This window comes from Chiloscyllium punctatum, chromosome 48 (genome assembly GCF_047496795.1).
Source record: "Chiloscyllium punctatum isolate Juve2018m chromosome 48, sChiPun1.3, whole genome shotgun sequence".
NCBI classification, from domain to species: Eukaryota; Metazoa; Chordata; class Chondrichthyes; order Orectolobiformes; family Hemiscylliidae; genus Chiloscyllium; species Chiloscyllium punctatum.
Window position 1 is genome coordinate 47,139,279 of NC_092786.1, and position 22,156 is coordinate 47,161,434.

Here is a 22,156-nt window from a genome sequence, read left to right on the forward strand (position 1 = left end):
ACACGAGAGACTGAGATTTGTTTAAAACACTAGGGATGATTACAAGTGAGTTACAGAACAGTCACTCAATCCTTTGAGTTTGGCTACTATGTACTGACTAACTGAGTGTCACAGGGCTGTGGATTTATAATACCGTGTTAAGCTTTTACCTTCTATCCATCGAGATGATTGCTCTACCTGATCAGTACAATTATGAAGTCTGAACAAATAGTTTATCTGCAGTTTTGTTCACTGCGGCATGTCTGTGTTAAAAAAAAAGTTCTGTTAAGGTTTTTACTCAGAATTTTACAAAACACTTTTAGACTTTTCTGCTTTTAATCAGTTTAAGATTTACAGAGAATCACTCAGATATCGGATGATGAATATATTGCAAACTGCGAAGACTGTCATATTCCAGTCTATATGGAATAACAGGGCCCTTAATTAATGAGTCTTTAATGAGCATTCCAGCTGACTGCACTTCCAAGGCAAAAAAATGCTAGAGTTGCACAGTCACATACAAATACCCCATTCATCTGTACTTCTGAACAGGAGACATAGTGGAGAGGTGGGAAGAGGGACAATGATTGTATTCTGCTTCCTGTTGATGGAGATTTGAACCAGATAAATGCTGGAGCTTGGCAACACTCTCCCATTCTCACGTTACTGTCCTTTAGCTGTGATATGGCAGAACATACCCGAGGCTGGGCCAGAATTCTTGGGGTACATTCATTTGTTGCATCATAAATGTATTGATGATTATTTCCTCTGCTCAGCATTTGCAATAAAATTGGAAATGCGTTTATAAAATTGCAAGAGATACAAGAGAAATATTCTAATAACCCTTTGATGATTATGCCACACACAAACTAACTGCCCAGAGTAACTTTTCCCCCTCTTGTTAATTAAGTTCATTGGAGTAAGTGTCAGTCCCATCCTTGATCCCGGTGCCATTTAACCGTAACTCCCAGGATAACAATTTTGTTCATTGGGTGAAGTGCTGTAACTGGGAAAATAGTAACCAGCTGATTTTCAGGAACATCCAGATCTGGAAGTTCACGGCGAAGCAATGAGGAGAATGGTCATACATAGCAGCAAAACCTTACAAAGTGTTGCTTAATTCTCTGTCGCCGAAAACAACATGACAAAGCTGGCTGTAGATTAAAAACATAGTGAGTTAACAGCAAAACAAAGTATATTCTGTCGGGTTTCAACACCTCAGCTCCTTTTGGAGTAATGTTGAAACAGGAGCACCCCCATCAAACAAAATGATTAATTGGCAGAGAACAGGGAGTGCACTGTCTGTAGCCTTTGTGGTTGAGTAGGTCCCATAATATGCAGCGTGAACACAGTGATTCAGAGCTACTCATATCTCCCCCACAGTTTATGTCCTTGAGTTCTTGTCCAGAGGTTTATAATGCCAAGCCTTCAGAGGTGCCTGCTATTACTTGTACACAGTACCATGTCCTCCTGGGCTTCCAAAACATTACTGTCATCAGCAGTGCTTCCATCTTTTGTTGAACTGTTGATACGCCCATCTTGTAAGCGTCCATGTATGGGAGAGAATAGCAGAGCAAGGCATTCTCTCCATTTCAGTACGAATCTGAACTGTAGACAAGGGAGTTAAAAGCTTTCTCAATGCAAAAAGGTAGCTTGAGATTGATGAGGCAGAGGACTGGTCTACTCAGCTCACTGCTTTCTTTGATACAATGCAGGTTCATAGAATATCACAGAATCCCTACAGTGTGGAAACAGGCCCTTTGGCCCAACAAGTCCACACCAACCCTCCAAAGAGTAACCCACCCAGACCCATTCCCCTATATTTACCCCTGACTAATGCACCTATCCTACACATCCCTGAATACTACGTGCAATTTAGCATGGTCAATTCATCTAACCTGCATATTTTTGGATTGCAGGAGGAAACCTACACAGACCGTCACTTGAGGCTGGATTCAAACCGGGGATCCTAGTACTGTGAGGCAGCCATGCTAACCACTGAACCACCATGCAACCTCAAGGTCCCTTTAGTTTTCTGGAGAGTACCATCTACAACACAAACATTAATTCTTTGCTAATTCAGTCAGTCAGTCTCTGGGAGCACAGTATTTGAGATAACTCGGAACAAAACTACTAACAGAAAACTTGACAATGTGGCTGAGGAGTGGTGACACTCAGTAAGTTTAAAGTTCATTCTCACATTCGGATATCCTACAAACGCCCATCTTTATGTCTTTTACATCCTTTCGCTAAGGAGCAGGTCTGCATTTGGCGCCATTCTGGATGGCAGGCAGTCCCACAGACAAAGCCCAGGTTGCCAAACAGCCAATCAACAGGAAGAGGCAGGAGAGGTGTCTATGCAATTTACGATTCCCTCAGCTCACACAAACATCAGACAAAGACCAATTGACTAGGCTGATGGCTCTGTAGCCATGCCCAGTTGCACTTGGTGTTATTTTAATGTCAAGGGGAGCATTAATTTAATTTCACTGAGGGATTCGAGCCTGTTAACACAAGGCCCTCCCCTTGACCTGCCAACACTCCTTTGAAGTGAATTACAATACCTTTTCTCCCCTGCGGAGGAGATTGACTGCAGAGACAAGATTAATGCCAACTGTGGAAAATGGCATTGACCGATGAGCTCCCATCTACTTGGAATTGCCAGTTTCATATGAACAGTCACTACCACTGGCAGAATATTCAATACATTTCAAATGGACATAGGGTCTACAAACATTTTACCGAAAACCCACCAGGAAACAGTGATTAGATTTCACTTAGCCTTGTCTTCCTGTGATAGATCTCAGTGTATGTGTCTGAGACTCATCACTCTTTGACCTTTAGTAAATGGGTCAGAGCTCTTCCTGCCTCCACGTAATTAACATGGAGTTTATTTTCTCTTCAAACTTTGCTGAGTGTTGTAGCCTTGAAATAAAAGTGAATGTAAATATGAAAAGATTTTTGCGTATAAATATACAGATGGATAATACAGGCGTCTATTTAAAGCATCATAACTGCAGCACACAAGGTAGCTGACAACAACTTTGAAATAACGGTTGGTTGACAAAATAAAAGTATAGAATTGGCCAAGTATAGGTTTGATCTACAGTAAGCGCTTGGTTGGACAATAAGAACCATCATGGCACCTGCCTTTGACCACTGTGTATTGCAGCTCAGTAGCCAAACCAACCCTGGAGTCGTGTCCTCGCCACACTTCCCTCATTTTAGACGGGCAACCTGTAATCATCAGGCAATTGCCCGCAAAAGATTTACAACATTCCAAACATGTCGATCCCTTATAAGTGAACTCGGAAAGGTCGCCCAAATGCTTTTTGACACAGATTCCTTTCAGCTCCCGATCTGATCTGAATTCACTGCCCTCATTGAGGGCAGGGCAGCTTCGTGCCAGGGCCAGCTCACCAGATGAAATTTTCCACAACGCAAGAATAGATGAAGCTTCCTCGTCACAAGGTGGCTTCACGGCGAAGAAATTAGTCGGAACCGATCATCCGAAGGGGCCGGATGGCTGCACAATCCTAATGACTTTGCGGATTTTCCCCTCTGCCCCCGCCCCCACAGCCAGGGCAGAGGTGTCTGTCCTCATTACAATGGGGTTGCGATACGGTGACTGGGTGTCTCCACTTTGGAGGGATGTTGTTTGGAATCAAACTTCCTTTGCAATTTCTTCACAGGAGCTTTCTGCGTGCAGGTACCAGGAAAACTGCCTCAGAAACAACTGTACATTTTATATACAGCAGGCACTTCACTTTTGTTTTGTTGATTTCCCAAATGAAGCCGAAGTTTACTGTTGGGATAGAGTACATTCAGGAGGGGGCTGGTGCACTTTGACCACTAGCCGAGAATATCCAGGTAGATGGGGGAGGTCTTGCCCAGAGCCTGGAGGATCCGATGAATGTCTTTGATACTCAGCCTCTGCTGTGGTTCTCGCTGCCAACATCCCAGCATGATGTCGTAGACCTCCTTAGGACACACTCTCGGCCTCTCCAGCACACGGCCCTGTGTGATGCATTCAATCACCTGCAACAAGACACAAATGCTCAGTAAGTGTCTGTAATCAACTCCAACCGCTTTCTTGTTATGTACTAAATGAAGATGGCTTCGGTAACAAAGTAAGAGTGCATTTACAGATTGCACAGGAGCCATTGATAATCACTGGCTGCTCAGCCACTCACTGTCAAGAACCTGAGCGCCACATTAGACACGGAACGATGAAAATTGTCCCAGAAGAATGTTCTAATTAGAACAGTTGCAGGCGAATGTGATTTTACTGTCATTTTCTGCTGTAAGTATCTACATTCTGACTATTCTCAATCACAGCCCTTCAGTAACTGACCAGCCATATTCTGTCCTGTCCATCTACTGCACTGCCAGTTCACCAAGAAACTGATCCAGTTTCAAAGACATTATGTTTGTGTTTTCATTTGGCTGGTCAGTGTATTAAACCAAATGGATTCCCTTGATACCTCTGTAGATCTTCGCCAACTTTTATCATCATAAATGAAACTCATGGAACAACATAATCGTCTTGTGGATTGACCATTCCAATCCCACCTACATGCTTCAGCCAATCCAGAACTGCACACTCTAAGATCAGTCCCACCAGGCAAGGCAACCTTGACAGTTTCTATAGGTCCATATCCCCTAGTGTGTTGATTGCTCTCATTTGCAAACTTCACCCTTTTCAATTATCTTGGAACCATAAAAAGGTTTCAGCAAACAAAGAGGCCACTCAGTCCATCATGGCTGAATAAACTAGCCTCCCTTTCTAATGCCCTTTAACAGCACCCAATCTGTAACCTGCAGCTTGAGAACTCCAGATGCAGATACAATGAGTCGATGGTTTCCACCTCAACCACCAGGCAGGGCAATGATTCCAGATAGCCACCGCTCTGTGGGTGAGGACCATTTTCCTGAAGTGTCTTTGTAACTTTCTATGAATCACCTTAAATCTGTGACTTCTCTTCTAGGTGAAACAGGTTACTTTTGTCTCTTCTATCCAAACCCTTTGTTATTTTGTACAGCTCTTTCAGGTCATCCTTCAGCCTCCTCTGTTCAAGTGAAATCTTTGGCAATATTCTTGTAAATCCCCTCTGTACTCACTCAAGCAATTATGTTCTTTCTGTAATGTGGTCACAAAATTTACAGGACAAAACTCTAGTGTCTTATATAGTTGAGAGTGTGGTGCTGGAAAAACACAGCTGGTCAGGCAGCATCCGAGGAGCAGGAGAATCGACGGTTCGGGCAAAAGCCCTTCATCAGAAATGAGGCTTGTGGGCTTACGTGTTAGAGAGATAAATGGGAGGGTAGTGGGGCTGGGGGGAATAGAGCTGAGAGTGCGATAGGTGGATGGAGGTGGGGGTAAAGGTGATAGGTCGGAGAGGAAGGTGGAGCGGATAGGTAGGAAGGAAGATGGACAGGAAGGACAGGTCATGAGGGCGGTGCCGAGTTGGAAGGTTGGAACTGGGATAAGGTGATGCCGTGCAATATGTTCCAACCTTCCAACTCGGCACTGCCCTCATGACCTGTCCTTCCTGTCCATCTTCTTTCCTACCTATCCGCTCCACCCTCCTGTCCGACCTACCACCTTTACCCCCACCTTCATCCACCTATCGCACTCTCAGCTCCCTTCCCCCCAGCCCCACCCCCCTCCCATTTATCTCTCCACCCCCCCTCAACTCCCAGCCACATTACTGATGAAGGACCTTTGTCCGAAACATCGATGCTCCTGCTTCTCGGATGCTGCCTGATCTGCTATGCTTTTCCAGCACCACACTCTTGACTCTAATCTCCAGCATCTGCAGTCCTCACTTTCGGCCATTGTCTTATACATGTCCATCATTACAGCTTGGCTGTTGTGTTCAACACCTTGCTCAGTGAAGGAATGCATCCCATATGCCCTGTTTGCCACCTTACCTACCTGCTCTCCCATCTTCAGAGAGTTGTCGACATGCACTCCAAGGTCTCTCACTTGCTCTCTACTTTTGTATACCCTCCCACTTACTGGATGTTCCCTTGTTTTTGTTTTCTGTCCCCAGTTGAATTACTCCATACTTCCCTGAACTGAATTCCATTTGCCCTGTTTCTGACCACTCAACCAAACCATTTATCTTCCTCTGGTAGATAGCCATCTTATTTACGATCAACCACTTGGGATTGCCAGTCCGAAATGCAGTGGGGGTACATGTGCAATTTATACATGTACGACACAGTGGCTCAATGGTCAGGTCTGCTGCCTCACATCAACTGGGACCTCGGTTCAATTCTACCCTTGGATAACTGTTTATGTAGAGTTTGCATGTGCTGGCGTAGGTTTCCTCCAAGTGCTCCAGTTTCCTCTCACAGTCCAAGGATGTGCAGATCAGGTGGATTGGCCGTGCTAAATTGCCCAAAATGTCCAAGGATATGCAGACTAGGTGATTAGATGGACAATGTAGGGTTGCAGGAATAGGGTAGGGGGATTGGGATGCTCTCTGGAGGGGCGGTGTGGACTTTATGGGCCAAATGGATTGTTTCCACATTGTGGGGATTCTATAATACACACACATTGCAAGAATACCTTTGCAAGAGGAAAAGCAACATTGATACTGCATAAGAGGTGAGCATTTGATTGGTGGATAAATGGATACCTGCTGATAGAGGTGTAAGCAATGCTGACTGATGGTCAGCTACAGGCTTCTTTTCACATTTTAAATCAAGCACATTAATGGTGTTTAGTTAGGCCAGTGCTCTGAGACATGATCCAGCAAATAACTCTCAGCTATTTTGTTGAAGTGAAACAGGTGCAGTGTGTGCACTTTGCATCTTCTAAGAACAGGACCCTGTGTATAAAATGTATAAACTCCACAGTGCACCCCATGCCTGACGGACAAACTTAACAAGAAAAAACAGAAATTTGCTGGAAAAGCTCAGCAGATCTGGTAGCATCTGTGGAGAGAAATCAGAGTTAACATTTCAGGTTCAGCAACCCTTCTTCATTGCTCCTCAGGCCCAATCCGAATTGGGCTGTCAACATAATTCCTTGCATATTCACGATTATTCAGCAAAAGCTGTCCAATTCCCGTGAAAAGGCCTGATGAGTGCAAATTGACAAGGTTTGACAAAATGTGCTCTTTTTCAGCAATGTTCAAATTTAGTATTCCATGTATCAGATCTCCATGATACAGTTTTGGACAGGCAGACAGCAGCAAAGATTTCAAGGAGACAGAAGAGCTTTTCGTGAGCGGAAAAACCCTCCGGAGTAGAGTGGAAGAAGCTTGAGGGAAGCATTAATTCAGAGTTATCGGGAAGATGTCAGTATGAGGACAGAAGATTGGAGAAGTTGAGAGGAAACAAAGAGTCATAGTCGATGGATAATTTTGCAGATGGAAAGTGACTTGTAGTGGTGTTTCACATGACTCAGTTTTGGGTCCCTTGCTGCTTGTGGTAAAGATTCATGATGTAGCATTAAATTTCAGAGGCATGTTTGGGAAATTGTGTAGTTTTAAAGCAAACACATTGACCGTGTTTGGTCAGATCAGTGCTCTGAGACATGAAGCAGCAAATAGCCATCATCTACTTTGTTGAGATGAGACAGAAGGGAAGAACACGTACATGCACTGCACCTGTTTCAACTCAACAAAATAGGTGAGAGCTAGTTGCTGGATCGTGTCTCAGAGCACTGGCCTGACCAAACACCGTCAATGTGCTTGATTTAAAATGTGAAAAAAAAAGCCTGTAGCTAACTGCCAGTCAACATTAATGGGTGCATTCTCCGTGGTAACACCTCTATCAATGAGAGACTACATGACCGCTAATCTGCACTCTCCTCTCATACAGTACCAATGTTGCTTTTCCCTTTGAATAGACATTCTTGCAAAGTGTCCCACTAAATTCAAGTAGCTTTGACACAATGTGCTTTAATCAGCAGTACTAAAGGTCTGCACTAGTAAATGAGTATTTGAATATTAAATTGTAATTTTATTGGCTGCTTGTATATAGAACTTTTATTTTTTAAAAATTGGGATAGAAATTTGGATAGAAATAGTGGTCAAAGGTAATGATGTTTGTTTGAAAAGCCAGAGCAGACACAATGGGCTGAATGGCCTCCTTGTATGCTATAACATTTCCCCTGATTCTGTGAAGTGCCTTCCTATCTCAAAATGGAGGCTGAATCATTCATGGCTAGGCCATGAAAAATATCACTTTGGCCCTGAGCAATGGCTAAAGGAAAGCCCTGCGCGACATACGTTGTCGTCCATATTCACTGGAATATGCAAACAACATGGAAATAACTTAAGTGATCCAAGCTTTTGTGTGAATGTTCAAATTTAAATTTGAGCAGCAAACACGCACGCCACTATGTGAGCAGCTCTCTTCACAATATATGGACTAAGCTTCAACCTCTATAGCACTGAGAAACAGAAGCGCATTACCAGCCTTGCAGCAGACAGCACCCTCCTGAAAACCAATGGATTCCTATAACAGCAGTTTCCAGGGAAAACGGACAACTTCAAAGCAACTGCTTTAGCAGAAGCACTTTCAAACAAACCTGTTGGACTGTAACCCGGTGTTATGTGATTTTTAACTTTGTAACCCCAGTCCAACACTGACACTATCACATCTTAGCAGAGCCTGCAGATATACAATCTGTGAATCTTTACTGATTTGTTTTATTTTTAAAATCTGCCATTTTAAATTGGCCAAGTTATCGCTGATATTCCAAAGTTGCATGTTTCTGAATGCTCTGGAATGTGTTTGTTCACATTACTGAGAAGCACTTTCTGGTTCATAATATTTTCTACCCAAGTGGATTTTAGCAGAAAAATTAACTGTTATTGTGTTTAACTCAAGAATACCTATTTTTCAAAATCTTTATGATTGTATAGAGCAAAACATAGACTGAATTGTCAATACAGCAACTATTTTTAACTTCAACAATCTGTTGTGGTCAAGCAAACACTGGAGAAAGAAGAAGAAATAGTTACATCTCCTCAACCCAGAGTTGTAACAAGCCTCGGAAAACTCTTCTCTTTAATTATCTGAAATAACTCCACAGAGGCCAGTATCCCATCACCCTTTATTTACACATGGACAGCTCTTGATGTGAGTACTGGCTCTTCAGAATCTGATACTCATAGAACAGTACAGGCCCTTCGACCCTTGATGTTGCACCACCTTGTGGAATCACCTCTTTTTATTTTTTTTTATTTTATTAACCAAATTACAAAACACACAGTTTACAAAAAACAGTTAACATTTACAGCTGTTTACAACAGCAATTTTACAAGGGAGAGGAGCAGCAAAGCTAGGCACCAAACCCTACCATTCAAACAGTTTATAGGGAGAGGAGGACAAACCCCAAATCCCAGTTCCACATATAAGGTCAGCGACAATGACACTTGTACATAAAAGCCAACCCAGTTACATAAACAGTGTACAATACAGACCCAGCAAGTCCCCGTCCCTCCCACCTTCCGGCCACTCTAAGACAGCCCGCCCTATGTACCTTCCGGCTCTCGGTCCACCCCGTGCCCCTTCCAGTTCTCGGTCTGCCCTGACACACCTTTCGACCACCTCTAGGGCAGCCCGCCCTGGTACCCGCCCAGGGTGACAGTGGTCAGGACGGCCTACCCACCTTCCGGCTTCACTAACCACCCTCAGCACCTTTCGACCACCTCTGGGGCAGCCCGCCCCGGTACCTGCCCGGGGTGACAGCGCTGAGGACGGCTACCCGCCTTCTGGCTCTCGGTCTGCCCCTACGTATCACCTCTTTTTATCTATCAGCCCAGGGCTCCCTGATTGGGGCTGTTAATCTGGTTCAATCAGGGGACTCGTATTCTATGGGGTCCAGCTGGCTGACCTTGTTATAATCACTACATTATCCTCCCTTCATCCTAAATGGTTCTAAAGACCATCCTCTTTGTGTTGTGCTGTTCTTCTTTCTATGTGAAAGCCTCTGAAATTCTCTCTATTTGGCCCTCTACAACCTTTAACAGGGCTTTTTTCTGTTCTTTCCATCTCCAATCTCCCCCCTCTTTGACTCTACCTTTCCTTCTTGTTAACCTCTTTGAGATATTTTCCCTCTGTCAAGAGCCAATATGCCAAATCTGTAATAGAAAGAAGGAAATTAACCACTGCTCATGCACATCAGGAAGCAGAAGAGGCTTAATCATGTAGGAGTTTACATCTCCTTAGTAATCCTAGTGCCCAACTGACGAGTTCGGCAATTAAATACAGGCACTGAAATGAAAGCACTATAGAACTCTTGAATGTGAAAATCTGTTATAACAGAGAATTCTAACGAGGAAGGCAGCTGACAAAAAGGAAATAGAAGAATATAAATTAAAAATGGCAAAAAGGTGCAGAATACATATTAAGCTGCGCCTCTTAACTCAGTTGGCATCTGTTCTGTATTTTCAGTTATGTGATAGTTCAGCACACTGTGGTAAGAAAAGCCCAACATTCATCAGTGAGGCAAAAGACATGGAGCAAAGTCAGGGAAAACAGTGTTGTTGTTAGGCATGACGTAATTAAAAGGCAGAGGCATATTTGAAGTTCTGGATGGAGGTCCAAAAGAGTGGAGACCCACAAAAATTCTACTACAGAAAATAATTACAGAAATTAATTAAATACTGGGTCTTTTTACATACAGGATTGAAATACAAGTGGACAGAAGCCATGCCTCTGGTTCAGCCACACCAAAGCAGTTGGTGATCAGTTCTGAGGATCATGCCTGAGGAAGGCCTTAGAAGGAATGCAGAGTGGATTTACACAATGGCACTTGGACTCCAAGGCTCAAATCCCAAGGACAGAGAAAGTAAACTATGATTGGATTCTGAAAAATTTAGAAGGTCAAGAGATGGCTTGATCAAAGATTTTTAGATTTGATGAGATAGAGAGAAATTATTTCTGGTGGATTGTCAGTCCGAGGTGTATAGCAGGCCTGAGTGAAGTTTTTAGGAGTGAAATGGCAATAATCTCAAGGGGTTAAACAGTCTCCTTCTGTTTCTATGAATGGCTTAATCCTGTCTCTAGTGCCATTGTATGTCATGAGTCAGTGCGAAAATTACAGCAGTCTGAGGTTAGTGTCAGTTAGCAAGTGAAATACCAACACTTAGAAAATTAATATCTCTGAGGGAGGAAATGGCCAGTATTTTAGAGGTTAATATTATCCAGTGAGGAAATGATGAGTGTTTCAGGGGTTAATATCACAGAATGAGGAAATTATGTGTATTTCAGGGGTTAATATCACAGAGTGGGGAAATGATATGTATTTCAGGGGTTAATATCACAGAGTGGGGAAATGATATGTATTTCAGGGGTTAATATCACAGAGTGAGGAAATGATGTGTATTTCAGGGGTTAATATCACAGAGTGGGGAAATGATATGTATTTCAGGGGTTAATATCACAGAGTGGGGAAATGATGTGTGTTTCAGGGGTTAATATCACAGAGTGGGGAAATGATGTGTGTTTCAGGGGTTAATATCACAGAGTGGGGAAATGATGTGTATTTCAGGGGTTAATATCACAGAGTGGGGAAATGATGTGTATTTCAGGGGTTAATATCACAGAGTGGGGAAATTATGTGTATTTCAGGGGTTAATATCACAGAGTGGGGAAATGATGTGTGTTTCAGGGGTTAATATACAGAGTGGGGAAATGATGTGTATTTCAGGGGTTAATATACTGAGTGGGGAAATGATGTGTGTTTTAGGGGTTAATATACAGAGTGAGGAAATGATGTGTATTTCAGGGGTTAATATACAGAGTGGGGAAATGATGTGTATTTCAGGGGTTAATATACAGAGTGGGGAAATGATGTGTATTTCAGGGGTTAATATACAGAGTGGGGAAATGATGTGTATTTCAGGGGTTAATATCACAGAGTGAGGAAATGATGTGTATTTCAGGGGTTAATATCACAGAGTGAGGAAATGATGTGTATTTCAGGGGTTAATATACTGAGTGGGGAAATGATGTGTATTTCAGGGGTTAATATACTGAGTGGGGAAATGATGTGTATTTCAGGGGTTAATATCACAGAGTGAGGAAATGATGTGTATTTCAGGGGTTAATATCACAGAGTGGGGAAATGATGTGTATTTCAGGGGTTAATATACAGTGAGGAAATGATGTGTGTTTCAGGGGTTAATATACAGTGAGGAAATGATGTGTGTTTCAGGGGTTAATATACAGTGAGGAAATGATGTGTATTTCAGGGATTAATATCACAGAGTGGGGAAATGATGAGTGTTTTAGGGGTTAATATACTGAGTGGGGAAATGATGTGTGTTTTAGGGGTTAACATCACCAACAAGAGACCAGCCTATCTCGACTAACAAGGGAATACTGAGTGCTCAACAGGTTTAATCATTCAGAGAATGAATCATCTTTTTCTTCACAACTACCTAATCTGTATATTTCAGGAAGTGAATTTTTACTTGAATTTCCTGCCTGGATGTGATATTGTTAGTCACTGTGTGTCTAATTGACTAAAGTTGAGTTCCCATCATGGTTTGGTAATTATGAGAGAATGACACAGATAAAATCTCCTATTGAAACAGCTCCGTGGCGGAGGGCAGTTACATCTCTCCACAATGTGACAACACTGTCTTGCTGAACAGTATTATGCAAACAAATAGAAAAACTCATCTGGCTCTTCACAGACTCCAATACACCACTTGTTCCACAGGCTGAGGAGTGTGATTAATTACCAGGCAGGATGTGTGTATGTGGATGTGTCAGGAACTGAGTGAACATTAAAACAGAAAAAAATTAAGCTACAATAAAGTAAATGAAATCTCCCCAGCTTTATGAACAAAGTGGATAATCCCTTCCTCTCATATTATACATGGAGTTAATTAGTTTAATTAATTACATGGCAACCATGGTGGCATTCATTTGTGATCACCTGCTCCTGAGTACAACTAACTGGCAAAACAACGAGTCCCAGGTTGGCACCTGTGCCCCAGAGGGATGTGGCACAGGGACTGTTGGGAAAAGATCAGGGTCTGTGCCTGGTTCAAAACAGGTTCAAGTGGAGTAACAACAACAACCTGCATTTACGGAGTGTCTGCAATGTAGGAATGGACTCTTGAGACAAAAACGAAATGTGAGCTGGCTTGAAGACAGAAGATTTTAGGAGATGCCGCAAAGTCAGATGTGATGGCTAAGTGAGACTTTGTGCAGGAGGGAAGGGCAGTAGCAGAGGATAGTGAGGGGAAAGCATGGGAGATGGTCAGGAGAACACTGGGGTAATTGAGTTTGGAGGTAACAAAGGCACAAATTAAGGTGCGTTGAAGTAGGTGTGTGAATAAGCAACATTAGGGGGATGAAAGTTAGCTCCTTTGGGGACAGCAAGAATATAAGTTTGGAAAATCAGTTTGTAGTTACAGAGGATGAGGAAATTACACAAAGACTGGTTCAGTGTGATATGGTGTGTAAGGAGGATGATGGAGTTGGTGACAAGCAGAGCCTTGCTGGGACAGGTGGGAGGAATAGAATCATATAGTCATAGAGTTATACAGCCATATAGTCATATAGTCATAGAGTCATGCAGTCATAGAATCATACAGTCATAGAGTTATACAGTCATACAGTCATATAGTCATAGAGTCAACTAGGAGAAAGTGAGGACTGCAGATGCTGGAGACCAGAGTTGAAAAGTGTGGTGCTGAAAAAGCGCAGCAGGCCAGGCAGCATCTGAGGAGTGGGAGAGTATTGTCCTGAGCTGGGACAGGGCTGAATGCAGGGAGTGTAGGTAGCGGCGCATGGCTGTGAGCGTGGAGTGGACGATCCAAAGGGAGGTTTGTTGCTGGAGGCTTCGGATTTGTTGCAGGTACTGGTTGTCCTGGTTGGGTCCAAATTGTGTTGGTCTGAATGTAGTCTGGAGTCCATGTGGGGTCAGTCGGTTCCGTAGGCAGGTGCTGAGGAAGGAGATGTGGCTGTGGTAGCGAGTCTGTTTCAGGACGTGGCTTCAGGGCAGAGGAGATGACCTGGGGGGGTGCATTGAGAGAGGGACTCACTGAGATCTTTGTAGATGGAGGAGGAGAGCTTCTTCAAGGTAGGCATCCTTGCAAGAGGATTCGCAGTAGGTTAAGATCAACTAGGAGAAAGTGAGGGCTGCAGATGGTGGAGACCAGAGTTGAAAAGTGTGGTGCTGGAAAAGTGCAGCTGCCTGGCTATGAGTCATACAGTCATAGAGTCATATAGTCATAGAATCATACAGTCATTGAGTCATACAGTCATAGAATCATATAAAGTCAGAAAAGTCATACAGCACAGAAAAAGGCACTTTGGTCTAATCGGTCCATGCCGACCATAATCCCAACTAAACTAGCACCACCTGCCTGTGTTTGGCCCATATCACTTCAAACACTTTTTATTCTGTTCTTCTCTAAATGTCATTTAAATGTTGTAACTGTACCCTTATCTATCACTTCCTCTGGAAGTCCATTCTGTACATGAACCACTCACTGTGTAAAATAAAATTGCCCTTCATGACTTTTTAAATTTTTTTCTCCTCTCACTTTAAAGATGGATGACTGGATCTTCAAGGATGAGCCACTTCCCCCACTGGAAGCTTTGAATAATGAAGGAAAAATAAAACATCTTTGCTTTTAAGGATAATTGAAGAAGTTGTTGGTTTTGACGGATAGGAATTGATTGGAGAAATTGATGCCCAGTAGTCCATAATGTCTAGGTCAGGCAGATTGGGTGATGGATAGTCACAACATTGCTATACCAGCTGGGCTCAAATGTACCTTGTTTGGACTATATAGAGTCAAAAACAGGAGTGAGGGAAAATTTTGATGGCATGAGGCACTTTGCATGATTTTTATGCCCTTCAGTGCACAACTATCCCCAGTTTTTCAAGAAAAGGTTACTCACAGGACACCTTCCAAACTCTTGATCTCTACTATGGGCAGCAGAAATATTGGAGATACTATTACCAGCCTGTTCATCTCCTAGCTAAACACCATCCTGATTTGAAAATATATCACTGCTCCTTTACGGTCAAGGAGTCAAAATCCAGGGACTCCTTCTCTAACAGCACTGTGGGTGGTATCTCAGCCACATGGACTGCAGCAGTTCAAAGAATGCGGTTCACTCATACCTTGACAAGGCCAATTAAGGATGGGCAATAAATCCAGGCTGAGTCAGTGGCGAAAGAGTAAAAAAAGATCAAGTGAAAGACTAAAAAGAGATATATTATGCTAAACTGTAAAGTGTTAGGAAAAATAAGGATGGAAATTTAATTGGGAAAGCAGTTGAAAATGACGGCAGCTAACAATGGTGAATCACAGTTGTGATTATTGCTGTTCAGCATGGAATGATTGGATTGTAGCAAGTTACGCTCAATGAGAGAGATTCAACAGAGGATTAGAAAATTGAAAGGATGAATTACAGATTCATTTTAGTCCAAAGAAATGTATGGAGGTTCTACAGTAGCAGTTCTACTGAAAAATTACTTAACTGAAATGGAACGGTGCATGTCTTCCATGAATTGCTGTAACATTATAAAAAGGCAGAATCTGGTGTTAATCATTGTTCTGAGAATATTGGTAATTCAATGTAATCTGTGCTTGGCCATTCAAACTAATGCATCACTTCATTATTTCAGGAAAGCTGACTGACCAATTGTGGAATGAACAGCCTGAGAGACTGAAGGGTGAGTCTGACAGTCTTCTACTCGCGTGGCTCTGTCTCTCTAAGCCCCCACGTTCTTTGTAGCAATGTTAGCCTTTCTTTCCCCCCAACCCGTCCCAAATCCCCAGCAGTTATCCAGGATGATGCTTCCAGCCTCTTACCTCGTTGTTAGAGAGTTGGAACCAGGGCTGTTTGCCGTAGGTGAAGATCTCCCACAGGATCACTCCAAAGCTCCAGACGTCACTCTCGGTGGTGAACTTGCGATACATTATACTCTCAGGAGGCATCCAGCGAATTGGAAGCATGGTGTGACCACCCACCTGGAACACAGTCAATCATTGAACTCAGTGAATGACTAGCTACATTACGATGTACCTTGTCACAATGTAACACAATTGTAAAAATGTGGCGCAGTATAAACTAACAGATGGATGGAAAACTGTGAAACATCAAAGCTTGGTAATTTTATGTGATACACATAGATATTCCCAAATGGTACAGACTTGAAAACATTGGGAGTATTAGCATGAAATTAAAACACACAAGTATAGACTCCCAGAAATATACATGCATAGATTCATGTGTGCACAAAGTACAAAGCCAAAACATGCCAAGTAACATCATACTATCATAAGGATCAGGAGCAGGGCAAGACCATTTGGTATTTCAAGCCTTCTCCACCATTTTACATGATCGCAACTGATCTTCTACGTCAGGTTCAGTGGTTAGCACTGCTGCCTCAGAGCACCAGGGACCTGGGTTTGATTCCAGCCTTAGGCGACTGTCTGTGTGGACTTTGCACATTCTCCCTGTGTCTGTGTGGGTTTCTTCCGGGTGCTCTGGTTTCCTCCCAAAGTCCAAAGATGTGCAGGTCAGGTGAATTGGCCATGCTAAATTGCCCATAGTGTTCAGGGATGTTAGATGCATTAGGCAGGGGTAAATATAGGATAGAGGAATGGGTCTGGGTGGGTTACTCTGTGGAGGGTCGGTGTGGACTTCTGTGTTGACATTGTAGGGACTCTCTGTATAAGTAACTCTACTTTTCTGCTCACTCCCTACATCCACAAAATCCATGACTTTCTGTGGTAGAGAATTCCAAGGATTCACAACCTTTGGAGTCTAGACATTTCTCCTCCTAAATGATTGGACCCTTTATTGAAAACTATACCCCTAATATGTTAGCCTCCCCATCAGTCTTTTCTTGTTAATAAGATGCTAGGGAGGCAGTCCAATCATTCCATGCTGAACAGCAATAATCACAACTGTGATTCACCATTGTTAGCTGCCGTCATTTTCAACTGCTTTCCCAATTAAATTTCCATCCTTATTTTTCCTAACACTTTCCGATGGTAATGTCAGTGGATGAGAAACCCAGAACGGCAGGCAATGTTCTGGGGACATGGATTTGAATCCTACCACGGCAGATAGCTAAATGTAAAATAAAGTCTGAACAAAAGTGGGCCTAATGACTGCCAATTGTTGTCAAAACCTACATGGTTCACTAATGTCATTTTGGGTAGGAAATCTGCCATCCTTTCCTGGTTGGCCTATATGTGACTCCAGACCCACAGCAATGATTCACCTCCTGACTTTTAACTTCCCTCTGGACAATTAGGGGTAAGCAATAAATGTTCAACCAGACAATGATGCCCACATTCCTCAGAGTTTTCACTGTACTCCTGTACTTGAGTACACATGACAATAAAGTTCAAAAAAAGCTCCAAGAGTTAAACGAAGGAAGGCAAACAAGTGTTGGGAACTGATTGGTTATTTGTATTAAAATATATTCAGAGAAGAGTCTGGTTCTTGTGGCACATTGGTAGAGCTTAAAAATGTGTTGCTGGAAAAAAAGCGCAGCAGGTCAGGCAGCATCAAAGGAACAGGAGAATCGACGTTTCGGGCATAAGCCCTTCTTCAGGAATGAGGAGGGTGTGCCAAGCAGGCTAAGATAAAAGGTAGGGAGGAGGGACTTGGGTGAGGTGTGCTGGGAATACGATAGGTGGAAGGAGGTTAAGGTGAGGGTGATAGGCCGGAGAGGGTGTGGGGGCAGAGAGGTCGGGAAGAAGATTGCAGGTCAAGAAGGCGGTGTTGAGTCTGAGGGTTGGGACTGAGAAAAGGTGAGGGGAGGGTAAATGAGAAAGCTGGAGAAATCTGAGTTCATCCCTTGTGGTTGGAGGGTTCCTAGGCGGAAGATGAGGTGCTCTTCCTCCAGGCGTTGTGTCGCCATGGTCTGGCGATGGAGGAGGCCAAGGACCTGCATGTCCTTGGCGGAGTGGGAGGGGGAGTTAAAGTGTTCAGCCACAGGGCGGTTGGGTTGGTTGGTGCGGGTGTCCCAGAGGTGTTCTCTGAAATGTTCCGCAAGTAGGCGGCCTGGCTCCCCAATATAGAGGATGCCACATCGGGTGCAGCAGATACAATAAATGATGTGTGTGGAGGTGCAGGTGAATTTGTGATGAATATGGAAGGATCCCTTGGGGCCTTGGAGGGAAGTGAGGGGGGAGGTGTGGGCGCAAGTTTTGCTTTTCTTGCGGTTGCAGGGGAAGGTGTCGGGAGTGGAGGTTGGGTTGGTGGGGGTTGTGGATCTGATGAGTGAGTCACGGAGGGAGTGGTCTTTCCGGAACGCTGATAGGGGTGGGGAGGGAAATATATACATGGTGGTGGGGTCTGTTTGGAGGTGGCGGAAATGACAAAGGATGATATAATGTATCTGGAGGTTGGTGGGTGGTAGATGAGGACCAGTGGGGTTCTGTCCTGGTGGCGATTGGAGGGGCGGGGTTCAAGGGCGGAGGAGCAGGAAGTGGAGGAGATGTGGTGGAGAGCATCGTCAACCATGTCTGAGGGGAAATTGTGGTCTTTGAAGAAGGAGGCCATCTGGGTTGTTCGGTATTGGAATTAGTCCTCCTGGGAGCAGATGCGGCGAAGGCGAAGGAATTGGGAATATGGGATGGCATTTTTACAGGGGGCAGGGTGGGAGGAGGTGTAATCTAGGTAGCTGTGGGAGTCAGTTGGTTTGCAGTGTCCCTACCTCTGGGTAAGAAGGTCCGGGTTCAAGTCCCATCTGCCTAGACATATATTATAACATATCTAAACAGGTAGGTTATACAAACAAAATAGATTTTTTTTTGTGTGTTGTTTAAAAAAAAACTTTAACTTGAAAGCATATGCTCGGGCTCAGTCCAAGCATTCCACTTTGAGTGCACAACACTCCCAGACAGGGGGAAACAGTCTCGAGAGTGTGATGCTGGAAAAGTGCAGCCGGTCAGGCAGTATTCGAGGAGCAGGAAAATCGATGTTTCCGGCATAAGCCGATCTCCAGCATCTGCAATCCTGACTTTCCCCTGTGGGGAAACAATCTCTCAGTTTTCGGCCAGTCAAGCCCATTCAGATCTTCTCTGTGACAATGAGATCACTTCTCATCCTTCTTTAGCTCCAGGCAGTACAGGCTCAAATCAGGACATCACAGGACAAACCTGCTGCCCCCAGGGACTGGTCTGCTGATGTTTGCTGAATTGACTCTAAGTCACATGTGCTGTCCCTGAGTAAGGGCCTTGTGGCATAGTGGTCGTGTCTCTACCTTGGAAGCAGAAGACTCAGGTTTGAATCCCAACCTGTTTTGGAGGTGTATCATAACATAGGGTCACAGAGTCATAGAGATGTTCAGCACAGAAACTGACCCTTCAGTCCAATTCATCCATGCCAACCAGACATCCCAACCTACCCATGTCCCACTTGCAAGCACCCGGCCCATAGCCCTCCAAACCCTTCCTATTCATATACTCATCCAGATGCCTTTTCAATGTTGTAACTGCACCAGCCTCCACCACTTCCTCTGGCAGCTCATTCCATACACATACCACACTATGTGTGAAAAAAATTGCCTCATAGGTCTCTTTTATATCTTCACCCTCTCACCGTAAAGCTATGCCCTCTAGTTCTGGACTCCCCCACCCTAGGGAAAAGACTTTGTCTATTTATCCTATCCATGTCCCTCATGATTTTATAAACTTCTATAAGGTCACCCCTCAGTCTCTGACTCTACAGGGAAAACAGCCCCAGCCTGTTCAACCTCTCCCCACAGCTCAAATCCAGTCTGAGAGGTTGATTATTAAATATATATATGTATATTCTTCCTTAGATCATGGGGGCCAAAATCTGCACACAGTATTCCAGATGTGGTCTCATCAAAACCCTTTAACAAATTTGTCAAAACTTGTTTATTTTTGTACTCCAATCTCATTGCACTAAAGGACAATTGCTATTCATCTTTCTAGTTGCTTGCTGTACCTGCACACTAACTCTGTTCTCCTTCTATGAATACGCCCAAATCCTTTGCAAATTTCAGGCCTTTTGAAAAATATTCTGTTTTTCTATCGTTATTACCAAGGAGAATCACTTCTTCCCTGCTCATAATATAACCCATCTCCCACCTTATTAACTGCGAATGTGACACAAAGGCTGCAAAGAGACGGAGACAGATTAAGTGAGTGACCTTTGCTTCAGCAGGCTCTCGTCACCTCAGTCAGTAATACAGATCAGTTGGACAGCTTTAGCAACTTGTACTGTTTTCCTGCTCAAAGAATTGAACTAATTCTCCGGTTAGAAATGATATTCCATTGCAAAGTCAAAGAAAGAATTGTTCCTTAATTAACGTTGGTTAGGCCATTTTTGGAATGTTGTTTACAATTCTGGTCTCCCTCCTATTGGAAGGATGTTGCGAAATTTAGAAGTGTTCAGAAAATATTTACAAGAATGTTACCAAAGTTGAGCTAAAGGGAGAGGTTGAACAGGCTGGGGCTGTTTTCCCTGGAGCGTCGGAGGCTGAGGGGTGACCTTATAGAGGTTTATAAAATCATGAGGGACATGGATAGGATAAATAGACAAAGTATTTTCCCTGGGGTGGGGGGGTCCAGAATTAGAGGGCATAGGTTTAGGGTGAGAGGGCAAAGATATAAAAGGGATCTAGGGGGCAACTTTTTCACACAGAGGGTGGTGCGTGTATGAATGAGCTGCCAGAGGAAGTGGTGGAGGCTGGTACAATTACAGAATTTAAAAGACATCTGGATGGGTATATGAATAGGAAGGATTTGGAGGGATATGGGCAAAGTGCTGGCAAATGGGACTAGATTAGGTTGGGATATTTGGTCAGTATGGATGGGTTGGACCGAAGGGTCTGTTTCCGTGCTGTACATCTCTATAACTCTAATTGTGTATCTGTTCCAGCCAAAAGAAATGAGTTCATGTAATTCCAAATGCAATTTACTTCTCGTTTTTCCACCCTTCCCTTTCTCCTGACATCCCTCATTTCAGTGTGTCTCCTTTCACTGCCTCTCCTCTCCTTGTTGTCCTGCCCTCAGTGCCCCACTAGAGAGAGTAGGCTGATGGTACATGGTGAAATACCATGTGTGCGCAGTGTCTGATAGAAATCTGAGTCAATTTGAAAGATAAAGATCTTTAATCTCTCTCTGACTTTTCTCTATGTCTCTCTTCACCTATGTGCCTATCACTCTCCATCTCTGAATGTGCTGATGTGTCATTCTAATGAGTGCAACGACTGTTATTAAGCCACTTGTAGATGTTGCTGTTTAGGTAACTCAGCGTTTGTTCAAATAGCACATTCAGTTGATTTAAGGTTTATTCAGCTGGATGTAGGTATCACCTGTCACTCATGCTAACCGTTGTATGACTACAGTTAGCTTGCATTGCTCACTATTAGTATTAATAATAACTTCTTTCCAATACACACGCGCCAGCACACACTGTATTTTGAAGTCTGTTGCCAGCAATGCATTTTTTGTGAAGATGACACACATGTTCAGAAAATGACCAAGTCCTTTGGCATGATTGAAAAATTGTCCAGTAATGGGTGAATCCCACTGGCAAGTGACTGTCTTAAAACAGCACCTCCTAGAACAGCACCATCTGTAGAATCCATCTACCAGGCCCGCTGTCAAGGAAAGGCCGCCAGCATTCTCAAAGAGCCATCCCACCCTGGCAATGTTTTTCTACAACCTCTACCATCAGAGAGAAGGTACAGAAGCCTGAACACACGCACCAACCGGTTTTGAAACAGTTTCTACTCGACTGTTGTTAGAATACTGAATGGACTCTCAAACTCTTAACATTTGCCTGTACCTGTGGTTTTGTTTTAAACCGCTTTTAACTATGTGATCTATTGCTTGCAAGACTAAGCTTTTCACTGTGCCTCAGTACATGTGACAATAAATTCAATTCAAATTCAAATAGTGTCTGGATAGGATAGTGCATCAGGCACCAATTCTGGACATGAACACAGATGAAGAGAAACACCATGAACAGCTATGGGAGTCAAAAGGCCTCCATTTCCACCTACTTAAGATCACCAGGATCAGCTTTACTGTGTCGCTGGCTTACCATTATCCCATCCCTTTGTCGACCGAACTCCTTTCTTCCTGGGCTCTATCTTCACTTCTTCACTTACTCCTTCACAACCGCAACCACCCCCAGTCTTGAGCAAACATACTACCTTTTCCTAGCTACTAACAGTTCT

The 22,156-nt window shown here is 43.6% G+C and overlaps 1 protein-coding gene across 1 annotated transcript in view; it reads right to left on the minus strand.

Moving 5' to 3' along the window:
• Positions 1-296: 296 nt before the first annotated feature.
• The window catches only part of LOC140468981 (NT-3 growth factor receptor-like), a 758,188-nt gene continuing 736,328 nt past the window's right edge, over positions 297-22,156 (minus strand). Inside the window, exons 16-17 of the mRNA XM_072565139.1 lie at positions 15,792-15,950; positions 297-4,017 (exon numbers count right to left, since the gene is read on the minus strand). Coding sequence (XP_072421240.1) covers positions 3,832-4,017; positions 15,792-15,950 — 345 coding nt within the window. The 3' untranslated portion in view covers positions 297-3,831. The remainder of the gene's footprint in view (positions 4,018-15,791; positions 15,951-22,156) is intronic.